This window comes from Mercurialis annua, linkage group LG1-X, assembly GCF_937616625.2.
Source record: "Mercurialis annua linkage group LG1-X, ddMerAnnu1.2, whole genome shotgun sequence".
NCBI classification, from domain to species: domain Eukaryota; kingdom Viridiplantae; phylum Streptophyta; class Magnoliopsida; order Malpighiales; family Euphorbiaceae; genus Mercurialis; species Mercurialis annua.
In genome coordinates this window covers 49,310,316-49,325,580 of record NC_065570.1, presented here as the reverse complement: position 1 = coordinate 49,325,580, position 15,265 = coordinate 49,310,316, and the positions used below count along the sequence as shown (strand labels likewise).

The 15,265-nt window shown below is 32.5% G+C and overlaps 1 protein-coding gene and 1 long non-coding RNA gene across 3 annotated transcripts; one reads left to right on the top strand and one right to left on the bottom strand.

Moving 5' to 3' along the window:
- Positions 1 to 3,610: 3,610 nt before the first annotated feature.
- On the top strand, positions 3,611 to 14,862 carry LOC126665535 (uncharacterized). The gene is made up of 3 exons (XR_007637657.1): positions 3,611 to 3,725; positions 13,432 to 13,584; positions 14,606 to 14,862. It is a non-coding gene; the product is annotated as an uncharacterized LOC126665535 (long non-coding RNA).
- Positions 6,557 to 7,871, bottom strand: LOC126665533 (transcription factor MYB59-like). 2 transcript variants are annotated; one of them, XM_050358356.1, is made up of 3 exons: positions 7,654 to 7,871; positions 7,430 to 7,559; positions 6,557 to 7,297 (listed from the first exon to the last, which is right to left on the bottom strand). In XM_050358356.1, exons 1-3 carry the CDS (start codon positions 7,772 to 7,774, stop codon positions 6,817 to 6,819), a joined length of 732 nt encoding a protein of 243 aa, XP_050214313.1. In that variant the 5' UTR covers positions 7,775 to 7,871; the 3' UTR covers positions 6,557 to 6,816. The 2 variants fall into 2 exon arrangements, with proteins under 2 accessions (XP_050214313.1, XP_050214312.1); XM_050358355.2 differs by having other exon boundaries at positions 7,625 to 7,870.
- Positions 14,863 to 15,265: the final 403 nt, after the last annotated feature.

Sequence of the window (15,265 nt, the reverse complement as noted above, 5' to 3'; positions counted from 1 at the left end):
GAATTTGCATAGGCCGAAAGACGAGTCCGGTTGTCCTCCAGTCGCCTGACATCGTCAAGAAGGCGAAGAGTGTTGGAAAAAATAGATGGCGCACCTCCTATGCCAGGAACTTGCTTGACAACAGGCAACAGATACTAACTCCGAAGATAAATAGATACAACATTCCAAACGTGATTAGATTATAGCGGAGAACCTTTCGGCAAAATGAAACAATCTCGGTCGACAACGTCACCCTTGAGAAAAAAGGTACAATGAGGAACGTCCCGACGCGGGCGAGAGGCAGGCTCCTCGGTAGAATCTAAAAGACTGGTAGCGGGACGCTTCTTAATCCCCTCGGAAGAAACAGAAGGCAGAGAAGCGGAAGATGTAGCAGCGGGAGAAGACACCACCACCACCGATACAGAATTAGTGGCAACAGAAGAAAGGGCCCAAAAGAAGCAATAACGGGCATGATCGCCAGGAGAGAAGCCAAAGAGGCAACGGCCGTAGAAGGAGGAAGGTTGCCAGTAGAAGCGGGAGGCCCATCCTTGTTATCCGACAAAAGGGAGATAAAAGGCGTGACCGGTCGGTCAAGTAAAGGAAGGCTAAGTATAATAGAACCTCGTCGTCACTCAACATACCCGAATCTATAGCATCAAAGATGTTTTTGGCCATTCTGATAAAAAAAGGAAGAATGAAAGCGGGAGAAAAATGAAGAAAAATTCCAAAAGAATAAGAAACGAAGAAAAGAACTATTGATAAGCTTTCCCTGGAAGGAAAAGAAAAAAACAAAAGGGCAAATAAGGCAAATGGCAGAAGCAATAAATGACAATAAAGTAACAGCAACCATTGTGGCACCAAAATCGAAGAGACACCAGCAACTCAATCGTCAAAAGAAATCAGAAGAGAGAGCACAATGCGCGAAAAAAGAGAAAAATTCAGAAGGATGTGACAGCTATAAATGCACTACCACAAGGCACTATATATATATATATATATATATATATATATATATATATATATATATATATAAAACGACACACAAAAAAGAGGAAGGCCAAAGGATAGAGTCTTCCTGGGCCTTTTTGTAGTTTACTTGGGTTGGGTTAAGCAAAACCACGCAATCAAAGTAAGCTACGGAAAGCACAGGAAGAACCCATGAGTAAAGAAGAGAAGAAATAGACGAAGGTTGTTCATGCCGATTCAGGTATACATCACAAAATACCTATACAAAACTTGGAGTGCCTCTGAACCTCTTAGTAACCTGTTTTGGTCAGGTCAAGCAGAACCAAGCAACCGAAACATTCAACAAATAGCACAGGGAGAATCCAAAAAAAAAAATCCAAAGGAGAACGAAGCAAGAACCGGAAATAAAGATTGGCAAAAGCCAACAGAGACAAACGGGTCAGGCAATACCAACAAAAAAGAAACAGGATAAGACATGAACGACAAACAATATAGATCGCAATGACCAAAACTCTACATAAATACCTAGCCAATGCAATAACTCATGTGGGGATTAATGATAATAAACAAATAAACAAAGGCTGAACGGAGGAACCATAAACCCCACAACGCTAAGAAAGTGGGAAAAGACAAATCGCGCCACAAACACTATAAAAAGGGCACAAACCCACGAGTACAAGACACGCAAGAAAAAGGAACAAACGGCTCATGTACTAAACCATTTATCTTATTAAAAACACTGAAGCAGGTGCTTAAGTTCCGATACTCAAGACTTAAGTTCCGATACTCAAGACTTAAGTTCTTTTCTAAGAGTCAGATACATCCGTCATTCGAATCTATCATAACAATTAACATAGAATAAATCTCTCTTTGCTGAAAAAATATATATACAATTTAGAAATTCAATCAACTTTTTTTAAATTTTAATTTTAAACCTATTTTATTTTAATATATTATTTTAACTATTTGAAAAGTAAAAATATCATTTATTATTGAACATTATTTATTAAATTGAAATAAATAGTTATTTAAGAGTTTAAAATATTTTTATAATATATAATATTAGTCGATATTGAATTATTATCTTTGTCATTAAAACAATTTCGTAAATTTTGTAAATTTAATTTCTAAAAATGATTTTACTATGATATCTACAATTTTTCATTTTAGTTATTTAAAAATGTTAAAAATAATAAAAAAAAGTAGCCATGCTAAAAAAATTAAGAATAAATTTCCGTAAAACCCCCTGTATATGTTAAAATTCACAATTTGATACGTTTTGTTTGAAAATTAAACGATTTGGTATCTTACTTCTAATTTTACAAACAATTACAATCTTCTGTTAAATCTGGACACCAAACAGTTAACATGATTACAAGTGAGATATCAAATCGTTAACATAATTAAAAGTGAGGTACCAAACCGTTATTAAGAGAAGCCCCTAATTGTTAAAAGAATTGAGGGTAAGGTATCACATGGATTGATTTTCAAATAAAAGACACCAAAGTGTAAATTATGATATATGTGAGGGTCTTAGTCTAATTTGTTCAAATTATTCGAACAAAGATTCAAAATCACTACAGAAGAAGCGGTGTCGTTTATCAATGGCGCTCGGATGCGCGCGGCTCAGACTTCAGACGGTTTCTTGATTGAAGAGAGAAGACGATTTAAAATGTTCGTCTATCTTCACTCATACGATTAAGAAATCACACCAAAAATTGCAACGAGAACTGTCACCTGATCTCCTTCTTTTCCAGAGGCAAGTAGCTATACTAGCTCATTTTTCAAAATTTATGGATGACTAATTAGGAATGAGGTCTGATTACATAATTTTTTGTTTGTGATTTTAGTCTTAATTTGCAATTCTGTGTTTGGTTAATCGATATATGAATGTATTGAATTGCTTAAGTTTGAATTAGATAAATGATTATGATTACCAAAAAGCATTAGTTTTCAATTAGTGTATAGCCTAATTAATCCATCTGCTTGATTTAAATCCTTATTTTAGGATTTAGGTGTTTTGTTTATTTATTTGAATAGCTTATTTTAGCATTTGGCTGATTGGAATGATTAGATTTCTTTTGTGTAGGCATCATAACTGCTTTAAATGATGCGAAATTTCGATTGAAGATCAAATATTCATATACATACGTATCAAACTGGTAGAAGTAATCAAAATAGTGCAGGATCAGATGTGAAACATGTTGCCAAATGATAAGTAGGCGTAGGGCATTCTCCGCCGAATGTGGAAAAAGACTATTGTTTCTTGTCCCTTTCTTTTTGGCATATAATGCCATGCTTTTTGCCTTTTCTTTTACAACTTTTGGGGGAATCTTGCTGAGAAGTGAGTACAAATCTGTATCAAATTTTCTATTTTTACCCATCCAAGTTATATTTATTTAATGTCCAACAGTACTAAGAAGGAAAAGCACTGCTAGATCTCATTGTAGATAATGGAAACACCACCATTAAAGCTAAAGGAGATATTATATTGGATACCACTACAAAGTGAGGGACAATCTACCAAGTTTTATTATGTAGCAATTTAGAGGGTCGTGAAGGGTTCTTGCAGCACATAGGAGTTCACACCTAGATATAATTAAACAAAGTTAATTAAGGCATAGCTTTATCTGATTCTTATGCTCATCTAATATGTTAGTGCAGATTAAAAATTGTGAGGGATAAGATGATGAAGATCAATTACATCCATAAGAAGTAATACATTTCCGCCAGATTGATTAGCTTCTAGTTTCTTTTCTCTTCTTGTAGAGTTTTATGAGGTAAATATCTTGCCTCATGTGCTTTAGTTATATCTGGTGATATATTTGGTTCCTGCTGTTGAATGATTACTCGTGTTTAGCTTGGAATGAGCAACCCTCAGTAAAATTTAGAAGAATAAAAAACTGGGATAAAAAACTATTAAGATAAATACTCTTTTTTTTCCATTCTGCTTGAATTAGGCTTTTGGAACCTTAATATCTCTAAATGAATAAATACTGCCCAAAAAGTGTCCAACAACACTTGAATAACAATAAAAAAGAACCGGCCTAAAAAAAACACGAAACATTTTTTATTAAAGCATATCAAATGGGTGGATATTCCTAGTGCCTTTCAATAGAAAGACCTCATTGCAAATTAGAGGTTCTGAATATTACTTTAATGATGTTTTCATCCCCAAGGAATTAGATGAGCTAATGCAATAACATTTTTAGCTTTACCAAAATCAGCCCATAATTTGGAGAAAATTGCAGTCCTGTCACTAATTATTTGGAAGATGAGGTTGATGATACATATTGTTAGATTCTATCTTAAAACCAATTGGTATTAAGTGGAGGTGCCCAACCAATATATAAACACATGTCCACTCACACACACAACCAATGTGGGATATCCCACTTTTAACACCCCCCTCACGCGTAGCGTGTACGGGCCGAGCAACAAAGTCCCCCCTCACGTAAATCTCACGTGGGCCGGGCCAAACTCAAATTGTGTGAATGGACAAGGCTCTGATACCATGTTAGATTCCATCTTAAAACAAATTTGAGTTTGGCCCGGCCCACGTGAGATTTGCGTGAGGGGGGACTTTGTTGCTCGGCCCGTACACGCTACGCGTGAGGGGGAGTGTTAAAGTGGGAAATCCCACATTGGTTGTGTGTGTGAATGGACTTGTGTTTATATATTAGTTGGGCACCTCCACTTAACACCAATTGGTTTTAAGATGGAATCTAACACATATATTTATTAATTAATTTAGCAATGAAGATTGAAGACAAAAGATTACTTGGTTTTCATTCATGTTTAGTGCAATTTATAAGGCGTGGACAAAAAAACACAATCACTTAATTTTTTTTCCCATGTGTGCTAATAATTAGCATTTTGGAGTTTGTATACAAGTTTGGTATTCAGGATCTTACGTTCATTTAAAAATTTGAGAAGATGATGAGGTGCAACTGCAACATGATATGATCATGTAATTTTGCTTGTTGTAAATCTGTTCGGTGTTGGTATGGAACTTGGACTAGATCGAATGGGAATTGAAGAACAGTAACGAGAGCACTTGTTGTTTTCTGGTTGAAGGACGAAAATGGGGATTAGCTACACTGCTAAACTTTAAACAAATCCGCTTTGATGTTTTGAGTTCCCCAGTCCAGTTATAAATAATTGAATGCTCAAGAGTGAATTTTTTTACTGAACTTGTTGCGCGAATTGCCAACTCATCCGAGTATTAATAGGAGAATATACCACACACAATTCAAGGAGCCTTCTGCTATGTTTTGTTTAACCCTGTAGATGGCGGAGAACAATTTAAGTGGAGTAGAATGTTTATTATCTGCTGCGTTTGTGAAAATCTTATGACTTTTGGAGCCTCTTTGTGTGTGATAATTTCCATGGGCCTACTAAACAGTAGAACTTGTGATAGTTTATTTTAAATCTGGAAATGGAAATGTTTAGCCCTTAGTTTCTTTGCTCACTATTTTCTCCCCCTCTCCCAAAGGATTGGACGGTCCTGTTAGTGCTTTGTTGAAATTAGTGGTTTTGAGGGACCATTTTAGAGCAAGTTGCATGTCCAAATCATAGAGATGAAATGAAAGCATTACTTTTTTTTTTCCAACTCTTTTTTTTACTTGTTTTGGGTTTTTTTTCATTGGACAAAGGAATGCAAATGCACAACAGGCATAAATAAACAACTGGTTAAATAGGTATAATGGATTTAGGGTGCTTACCACTAAGCTATTATCTTCTTTTGTGAAGATAATGAAGAAAACATATTACTAAGTATCACTCTAGCAAAAGTCGAATCTCTTCTGATTTGGTGCAAGTCCAACCATAGCTTAATTATATTTAAATTATCTGGCCTATACTGATTAATGCACTATGACTAATTCATCTACTTTTTACCTCATTATCAAGTCATGGCTAATAATATAGTTTATTCAAAGGTACAATTGGAATTGCAATTATCCACGAAACTCACTTCCCAAAGGCAGTAGTGATCCTCATGATTCTAAGGCAAACTTGTTAGATGGAGTATTATATCTGAAAAACTTATTTCTGATGTGCATAATACTCCCTTTGTCCATTCTATGTGATAAAATTTCTGTTTTTAGATGTTAAATTATTATTGACAATTTCCACTTGTAATGTATATTTTGGTTTGATTCTTCCCTTTTACCCCTTTAATCATTATCTATAAAGATTCATTTTTTTCAGTAAATGTGAGAAGTAAGTTATATTTAATGTGGAAAGAGGATAAAAAAGTAAAATTAGAATAAATTTATTGAATTGTCTTGAACAATGCCTTGAAAGAATCTGTCACATAGAATATGACAGAGGGAGTATCCTCATCTTTTAGGCAGAATTGATCCAGTTTACTTTGAGATAATAATTTGCTTTGACATTTTAATGCAGAAACCCTGCTTTTCGTTGGTAAAATGTTTAACTAGTTGGAAATCAACTTCTATTCTTTTTCGGTGCTTAGTTTTGAATTTTTAATGAGCTTATAGCAAAGAAAGTACATTTAAAATTTCTTAGTCTAATTAACTTCAGTTTGGCATTATATCCGTGTGTTTTGTGTGTTTGTCTTTCTTTGTATGATTTTCGAATTCTAATATAGCACAATCTTCATTCCCACATTAAAATTTATGATCTATTATACATCTTTGACATTACATTCTCCTTATAGAAGAGTTGATAAAGTTCTCTCTCTCCCATCCCTGAAAAGTGAAAAACACTAAAAACACAGGAAAGTAGGTTTTTTTGCATAAGACTATTACACATTAGAAAGCTTAGAGAAAACCCATACTGTACAGGTTAGAGCTTCCTCATAGAGACAAGACGGTCTTTGGAGAAATATAAATAAAGAATTTCTGGTTAGCCAGTTAGAAACATTGTCCCATATTCGTAAGTGAAGAGCATCTTGCTCTCCTCTTCATCTATCTTCCACAGTGTGTCTGCACTATAATCCCATGGAGGAGACACCACTGATGGACAAGAGAAATTGCAGCCTTCTTCACTAAAACCATCACAAACTGGCTCGATACTGTTTTCAATATCTTTCCATATATCATCCATGGAGTACCCTGTTTCACCTCCGTGCACTTCCTGACTGCTTTTTCCTTGTAAAACTGAAGCTTCTGGCCCACCTGTGTCGTAAAAGCTCGCTTCTCCAGTCTCTACGGAAAGTGATGAATTCACTGTAGAGATGTTTGATGCTGAGGAACTGTTGGAAGATGGCGATGCCGGAGACATGGTCCTCTTCCTCTCTTGAGCCTTCTTCCTCATATGAGTTCGCCAATAGTTCTTAATCTCATTATCTGTTCGCCCCGGTAACTTGCGAGCAATTCTTGACCATCTGCACATGATGATCATGTATAATCACACACTAACCTAAGAAAGTTTACTAGGAGAATAACAAATTAAACTAAGTAAAAGCCTGAAAAAAAATTAAGTATCAAACAAGAACATGTTTGATGATTTTTCAAACCTATTTCCCCATTTAGCGTGAAGCTCCAGCACAAGTTTCTCTTCTTGAGGAGTCATCTTTCCTCTTTTGAGTCCAGGGTGGAGATAGTTAACCCACCGTAACCTGCAACTTTTTCCAGTTCTGTTTAAACCTACAACAAAACCAGGTGGTTAAAGGTAGCTCCTTTACAAAACCACCATCTCGAGATAATCATACCTATTATGTCCCTCCCGCCACCTTCAAACCTGAAACCTTGGCAATAAAATCCCAACGTCGATCTCCAAATAAGTGAACAAAGTTGATCAGGAAATTGTCCTCTTGTTCTGTCCATGGACCCTTTCTGATTTCATCTTGCATCATTTTCATTTTTTTACCTTTGGTCTCTTGTCTTCAGTTCCTGCTTTTACTTTAAAACAAGGCTTGCTTCAACTACTTTGGTGTGCTTCGACATCAGGCATATGCTACTCTTATTTATATCAGCACGGATCCATTATTGAGAAATATTTTTCTCTTTCATTCTTTTGATTATTAATTTATTATTAAATTCGTCCATTCTGCATCTTCACCGTGACATGTGGTACACGCATGCTCATTTTATGATAAGATACCAAATGCTTGTGATGTAAGCCATTATAAGAGAAATAACCAAAGTAAGAAATGGATCCCTTGATGAATATAAGCTAGTGCTACTTTATATGTTTATTTCATGGTATTAGTGTATTTTCAAGTACTTGATTTCGGACAAAGTTACTAATTTTTGTTCCATATTCTGACAGTTTAAGTTATTAATAAAAGTTGTCTGTTGCTATGCATGCACTTAGTTGAATTGAAAGTAGGGAGTTTTTCATATTATAGATCTCTGTTATTCTGTTATATAGTTGAAGTAGGATTAGCACAAAAAGATTGCACTTATATTCTCATTAATTAAGTTCATTGAATTGTTTAATTAAAGGATTGGCTTAAAACTTAATTGGATAGAAAGGAATAAACTTGATAGAAGCTGCTAGACCTGCTTCCCCTTTCATTCAGTTGGAAAAAATGATGGATTTGTCCCTTGACTTTAGTAAAAGCCATAAATATATAAATAGAGAAGGCATAAATATATATAGAAGAAAAAAAGGAGAAATAAAAAGAAGAAGAGGACAAAACTTAAAAAGCAGGGAATAAGGAGGGACTATTAAGGGGTCATATAAGGACCCCCACTGATTAAGAAAATTGAAGGTGGAATTAGATTTTATTCTTAAGAGTTTTATATTGTTAATCTCAAATTATTTCTTAATTAAGATGTCTAACACAATTTGTTGCTATGTAGTAAACCCTTTTGCTGCCTTAGATTTTGCTCATGTTAAGCATTTTAGCTTCTATATCTCACTAGCTTGTCTTTATGTAAGCCGCCTTAAGTAAATTTGCTTCTTTCATGTCTAAAGCAGTTTTTTCTGTGAACCTCTATATGTAATGTTACTGTTGATATAGCAATCATTTGTTCCTTTGTTTATAGTGCTAAAACTTTGAATAAACTTCACCCTTTTAAGTAGGGACATGCATTGGTTTGGTCAGTGGGTTTGATTGAAAAATTGCAAAAATTGAATAAATCAAATCCTTGACAAAAAAAAAATCAAATCTATCAAGAAGTAGAGCTGAACCAAACTGGAATATATCGGTTCCATTTTGGTAACTCGGTTTGAAATATCCAAAATTAAATGGAAAATAAATAAATATTTATATTAAATTATAATATATTGGTTCGCTTTATTTAGATTTTAAGTTTTAAAAACCAAATCAATCTATATTAATCAAACTAAATAGAGGGAATTAAGTTTCCTTCGATTTGATTTTTGATTTTTTGTACAGCATAAGTCAGAGCCTTTGAGGAAAGAATTGGTTTATGATATTAATTTTAATAGTCTGTATCATCCTTAAAGGATAGATCTGAGACGAGTAAAAATATTTAGTGTAGTTTATTTGTTCTTGAACAAAATAGTATTCTAGATTAGATTTGAATAAAACACTATGGAAGCTCATAGAGTATTAAAATCCTTTGATTATACTCATTTTTTAAATGCATAGTAGATGAAGTAAACGCGTTTGGTCACACAATTTGTTTTTGCAAATGAATGCGTTACGATGCTTTTGCTTCCAAATATGAGATGTTATTGTCGTATCTCATAAAACATTTGACATGAAATATCGTTGCATATGTTAAAAGAATTTTAAGCTGAAGTAGTTTCTTATTTATGGTGTCTAGATAGCCTGAACATTGAATCAAATCAAATTTATCAGTTTGCATTGAGCTTTTCTTATATAGCATTTTATATAAGGAGCTCTTCCTTTTTGTCCTAACAACATTTTACTCTGAAATCTTGTATTATTCATATGGTTTTCTTGATATTTTATGCACCAAATTGATTTTTTATTTATTTAAAAATCAGTTAACATAGAGAATTTTACATAGGGGCGGAACTAGAGGCAGGATGGACTGCCGTTTCCTTTTGTTACTAGTCATCAGTTGTCGTCCTACCTCTTCCGGCTTATTTTTTGTTTTTAATTGTCTCATTCCGTCCTTTTTTTCGTCTCTCGTCTTCTCTCTCTTTTTTTTGTATGGGTCACTGATATCATTAGTGGATTTATCTAGGGCTTTTTACACAAACAACCTATTTTGCCAAATTTTTAACTTTTATACAGGTGCAGGTTTGGGTTTTCTAAACTATCATGTGCGGACTGAATTATAACTTTTATACGGACTCCATATATTAAATCCTGACAGAATACAAATCATAATTTCAATTATTTTCTCTCTCCTCATCATTCAATTCTCTCTTCCTCTCAGTTCATCCTTCTCTTTTTTTTTACCGTTCGCCGTCTTCCGCTGAGCCGTCCTCTATTCCTCCGCTCCTCCGTCATCGTTCTCATCATCGTCTCCGTTGTCATCTTCGTCAACGCCATCATCTCCTCTGCTCATCGCCGTCATCTATTTGATTTCAGATCTATAATTTATTCATTGTTTTTCTTCTTCTTCTTCTTTTTTATTTTCAGATCTACAATTTTTTTACTGTTTTTTCACCATTAAACATGTATATAGATTATATTTTAAGAATATAATGCTAATTTTATGTTATGTAATGTAAATTTATGGTTATATGGAATAAATTTTTGTTATTTCTGCATTTTTTTGTGTTTGGTTGTATTTCTGTGTTTTTTTACTCTGCAGTTCGATTTATTGATGATGGTTGATTGCTGAAATATTATAATATTACAGTGTTGTTGATTTTATGTTGATTTTGTGTTGATAATCAGTTGGTATTTCCTTAATTTTAACATTGAAAAAATTTATTCAAAAAAATACATTAGCAAATTAGATAATTTTGTGCGTGAAATAAACTAAAAAAAAACAAAATTTAAATGAAATTAGATAAGAATATGTTAGCATTATCATGTTGACAAGTTGTTGATTTCTTGTTGATATTTTATCGATTGTCACAATTTTTCAAAAAATTATGTTTTATTTTATTCCTTATGTTGATTCGTTGTTGATTTATTGTTGACATTATGTTGATATATATTTCAACTTTTTTTGATTTTCAATTTTATGTTGACATGTTGTTGATATACTGTTGATAACATGTTGATTTTTCAATCATTGAAAGAAAAATAAAGTTAGTCTTAAAATGATGCATTAATGAACTATTGATATGTTTTTGATAATATGTTGATTGTTTTTGACTTAAATCAATCAATGTTCTCATTTTACAAGCATCTTAACTAAATTAGCATTAATTGTTGATTCGTTGTTAATTTATTGTTGACATTATGTTGATAAGTATTTTAACTTTTTTTTTATTTTCAATTTTATGTTGACATGTTGTTGATATATTGTTGATAACATGTTGATTTTTCAATCATTAAAAGAAAAGTAAAGTTAGTCTTAAATTGCTGTATTGATGAGCTGTTGACATGTTTTTGATAATATGATGATTGTTTTTGGCTTAAATCAATCGATGTTCTCATTTTATAAACATCTTGACTAAATTAGCATTAATTGTTAATATTATGTTGACATTAATGTTGATGACTTGTTAATATGATAGTAGTAATTTTACTAAAGAACAATAAAGGTACAAAATGTTTAAAATAAATGAATCAGATAAAGATGTTAGCAGAGTAACTAATCAAAACAATATGAAAAAACAATAACAATAATTCAAATGAAAAAATAAAATCATTCTTACATATAAAAATAAAAATATATTAAATATACACCAACACAACGGTTCACAAATTAAAGAAATCTATTTCAATTTTTTTTTTCCACAATTCTCTTTGCAGCTGCACTGTTTCTTCAAAATCACTTGTATAATTGTTTTGCATTCCACCTCTCATACCTGACTAAATTTCGACAAAGACGGCTATGATACAGTTTCATTTCATCCAACGAAAGTTTATTTCACAGACAATATTATCTTATTTGTCAATGTTAAAATAAAAAAAAATCAGTAGATATCAACATAAAGTCAACATAAAATCAACAACACTGTAACATTACAATAATTCAGCAATCAATCATCATTAACAAATCGTTCTGCGGAATAAAAAAAACGCAGAAATACAACAAAACACAAAAAAATGCAGAAATAACAGAATTTTATTATATAAAATTACAAAATTATTCTATATAACATGAAATAAGTATTATATTCTTTAAACATACTCTTTATACATGTTTAATGGTGAATCAACAGTAAAAGATAAATAAATTACAGATCTGAAAATAAAAAAAGAACAAAAAGTTTCAGATATAAAATTAAAAAGATAAAAGAAAGATGGCGCGGCGAGACAAAGGTGGAACGATGGAGGCGAAATGGCGGAGGCGCAACAGCGGAGGCGGAAGCGAAGGAGTAGAAATCGTGAATTTTTTTTCACAACTCAAAAGAATTTACTGTTATATAAGCAAGAACTGTTGAGATAATGATGAAATAGAGATGAAAATGAGAGAAGTAAGATGAGTTGTGCAGTAATGGAGATAACACACAGCAAAATCGTGGAGAAGAGAAGCGAAAATGGCGGAGAAGAATGAAGAAACCGCCAATTGAGAAGGAAAATAAGAAAACAGTAAAAAAGAAAGAAATCCAAAAAAAAAGGTTAGATTTCATAAAATTGATGGTGTGAAAAGTAAAGATATGGATTGAGCCGTATAAAAGTAAAGTCTAACCCAAATCATGTACTCCCTCCGTCCCAATAGAGTTGTCCACTTTGAGAATTTTTTTTGTCCCAAAACTCTTGTCCACTTTCAAAAAGTAACTAACTTTACACTTAATTTTCCTACATTACCCCTATTTAAAGTCCACTAATAAAAATAAATTGCAAGTGGACCCTACATTAAATAGGGGTATGACAAGAAAAGTAAGGAAAATTTTATAAAAACTATAAACAATGATTGCTTTTCTTAAACTATGTGATAAAGGCAAAGTGGACAACTCTATTGGGACGGAGGGAGTATTTTATATAAAAAGCCCATTTATCTAATCTCATCATGAACTTTTGCGAGAATGTAATCTGAAAGCATTTGTGCTCTTTTTTTCAATTTGATTAGACACAAGAAATGTAAACGACGGACTATAAGAGTTTATTGGTCTGTAAATCCACTGACAAATTTAAGAGATGGTTAATAAGCCAACGTACTATAGCACTAGTGGAAATAAATAAATAAATTTAAAGAAGATATCTAAAGTGGAAAACATCATATTAATACTAACAAACAATATATTTGTAATGGTTTGATGATGTTAGCATTGTATTCAGGATGGTACTAGCTAACAAAAACAAATACAAATTTAAAGGGAAATTGAAAGAATATGCGATAATGGCATTTCTTAAGGGTCCTTTTAGTGGAGTAGAGATAAAAAGACCAATCCAAAAATATTAAAAACGGTGAACCAATTTGACGTGGATGCCACCAATTTGTGGGTACTCCACTTAAATATAAATATCCTTTACACACTTTTTTGTCTCTCTATGTGATTGTGCAGTGGCGGAATTAGAAAATAAAAAGAAAAAATCGAGAGTGAAATGATTAAAAAAATAATGTCGGAACAAATAAGAGACGGCCGGAAAACGCCAGCGACTGGCGGCCGAGAGAGAGTGACTGTCCATTCTGCCACTTTAGTTCCGTCTTTGTGCTGGTGAGTATCTTTTTACTAATTTATATTCATTGTACAGTGTGGTCCCTTGAATGTTCTATACTTAATTTAACAATAAAATCTTCTTGTTGTGTATAGACAAAATGGCCACTGTTCTCACATTAATTTAGTATAATATGAGATATGATATTCACAAGTTGGTCAGACTGTTGATTTCTTTATATTTTTGTGCATTTTTTACTTTACCAAAAGCCATTTGAACCTTTAAGGCCAATTTCTGATTTTAGTTTTGACTCTTGAGGGTATTTTAAGCTTCTAGCTGTTATTTAGGATGGATTTTTTAGCTGCCAACCCAATATGTTTTCTTTGCTCCTTTTAATTTTACCTTAGTTAGGAAAAAAAACCTTTTTATATTTTGAGCTTTTAAATTTTAAATGGTGGAATTTTTTTAAACTTTCTAAATTTGTCCATGATTACCCCAACCACATGCATAGCTTGATGGAGCTTTGTGTGCCTTTTATTATGGCCTGATCTGATGCTCTTTCTTGCTCTAAATTCCCATCCGTTGCATGTATGTGGGCCAAATTAAGAATATACACCATCTTTGCTTTGTGCTTCTAAACTCGGCAGGGACGAAACTTGACCGTCAGTTATCGATTATTTATCTCTCTTTTGATTATTATTTTCTTTCTTTAATCGTTTTATTTTATTGGGTGGGCAACTTTCTTTTGTCCGTCAGTCACTGGTTGTTTTTCTATCTCTTTCGATATTATATTTTTCTTTAATTGTCTCATCGGTCGTTTTTTTTTTTAAAATTCTATCACTGCAATAAACTATTGCCACATGGGTGCAGCCCATGCATCATCATTGCTACCATCCCCTCTTACTAAATACACATAATATCAAATTACAATGTTTATATGAATAATTTATGCATGATACGATATGATAAGTTTATATATTATTTAATTTTGCAATTTTGTGCACAATGTGATGTGAAGGATGAACATAGGATATATAGACACACATGACCGTCTTGATAATATATTCTATGTTGGGATAGGGAATGGCTAGGTTGTCTCATATCAAGTGGAGTAAAGGTCCCATTTCTTTGGGTTGTGATTGATCAAAGTTGGACCGTTACTTTAATATACAATTTGATTGTGATTACTAATTATAGGAAAGAACTTGATAATGGTGGTAGCTGATACCATTCCATAATTTAACTTGTAATACAATACAATTCCAGACTTATATATACTGGCCTTGTTTTATAGAGTATATGATGGAATAATCTGAAGCATATACCCTTTTCTATCATCTTTTTTCTCAAACCTTGTCATATATACCGGCGGTTGATCATAGAGCAGCTTCCCACAGTGATGTGCATTAAGAGATTACTAAACTCAATTAAGTCTTAATTTAAACTAATCGAGTTTGATGATACCTATATCGTAAATTAATGGAATGATTTAGACACATTTATTGTTATGATTTTTATTAATTCTAACCATAAGTTCTAATTTTTCCAATTTTAGCTTTATTTGAATAATTTTTTTAATTACTATTTTTTTTATGAAAATAATTACTATTATTTACTTGCAGAAATTGAAATGAGACATGTTTTTTTAGCTTATGTGACCGTTGTATTATGTATAACTTACATGGCTGACATGTTAGAATAAATTAATAATTTAATGATTGAAGAGTTAAAATAAAAGAA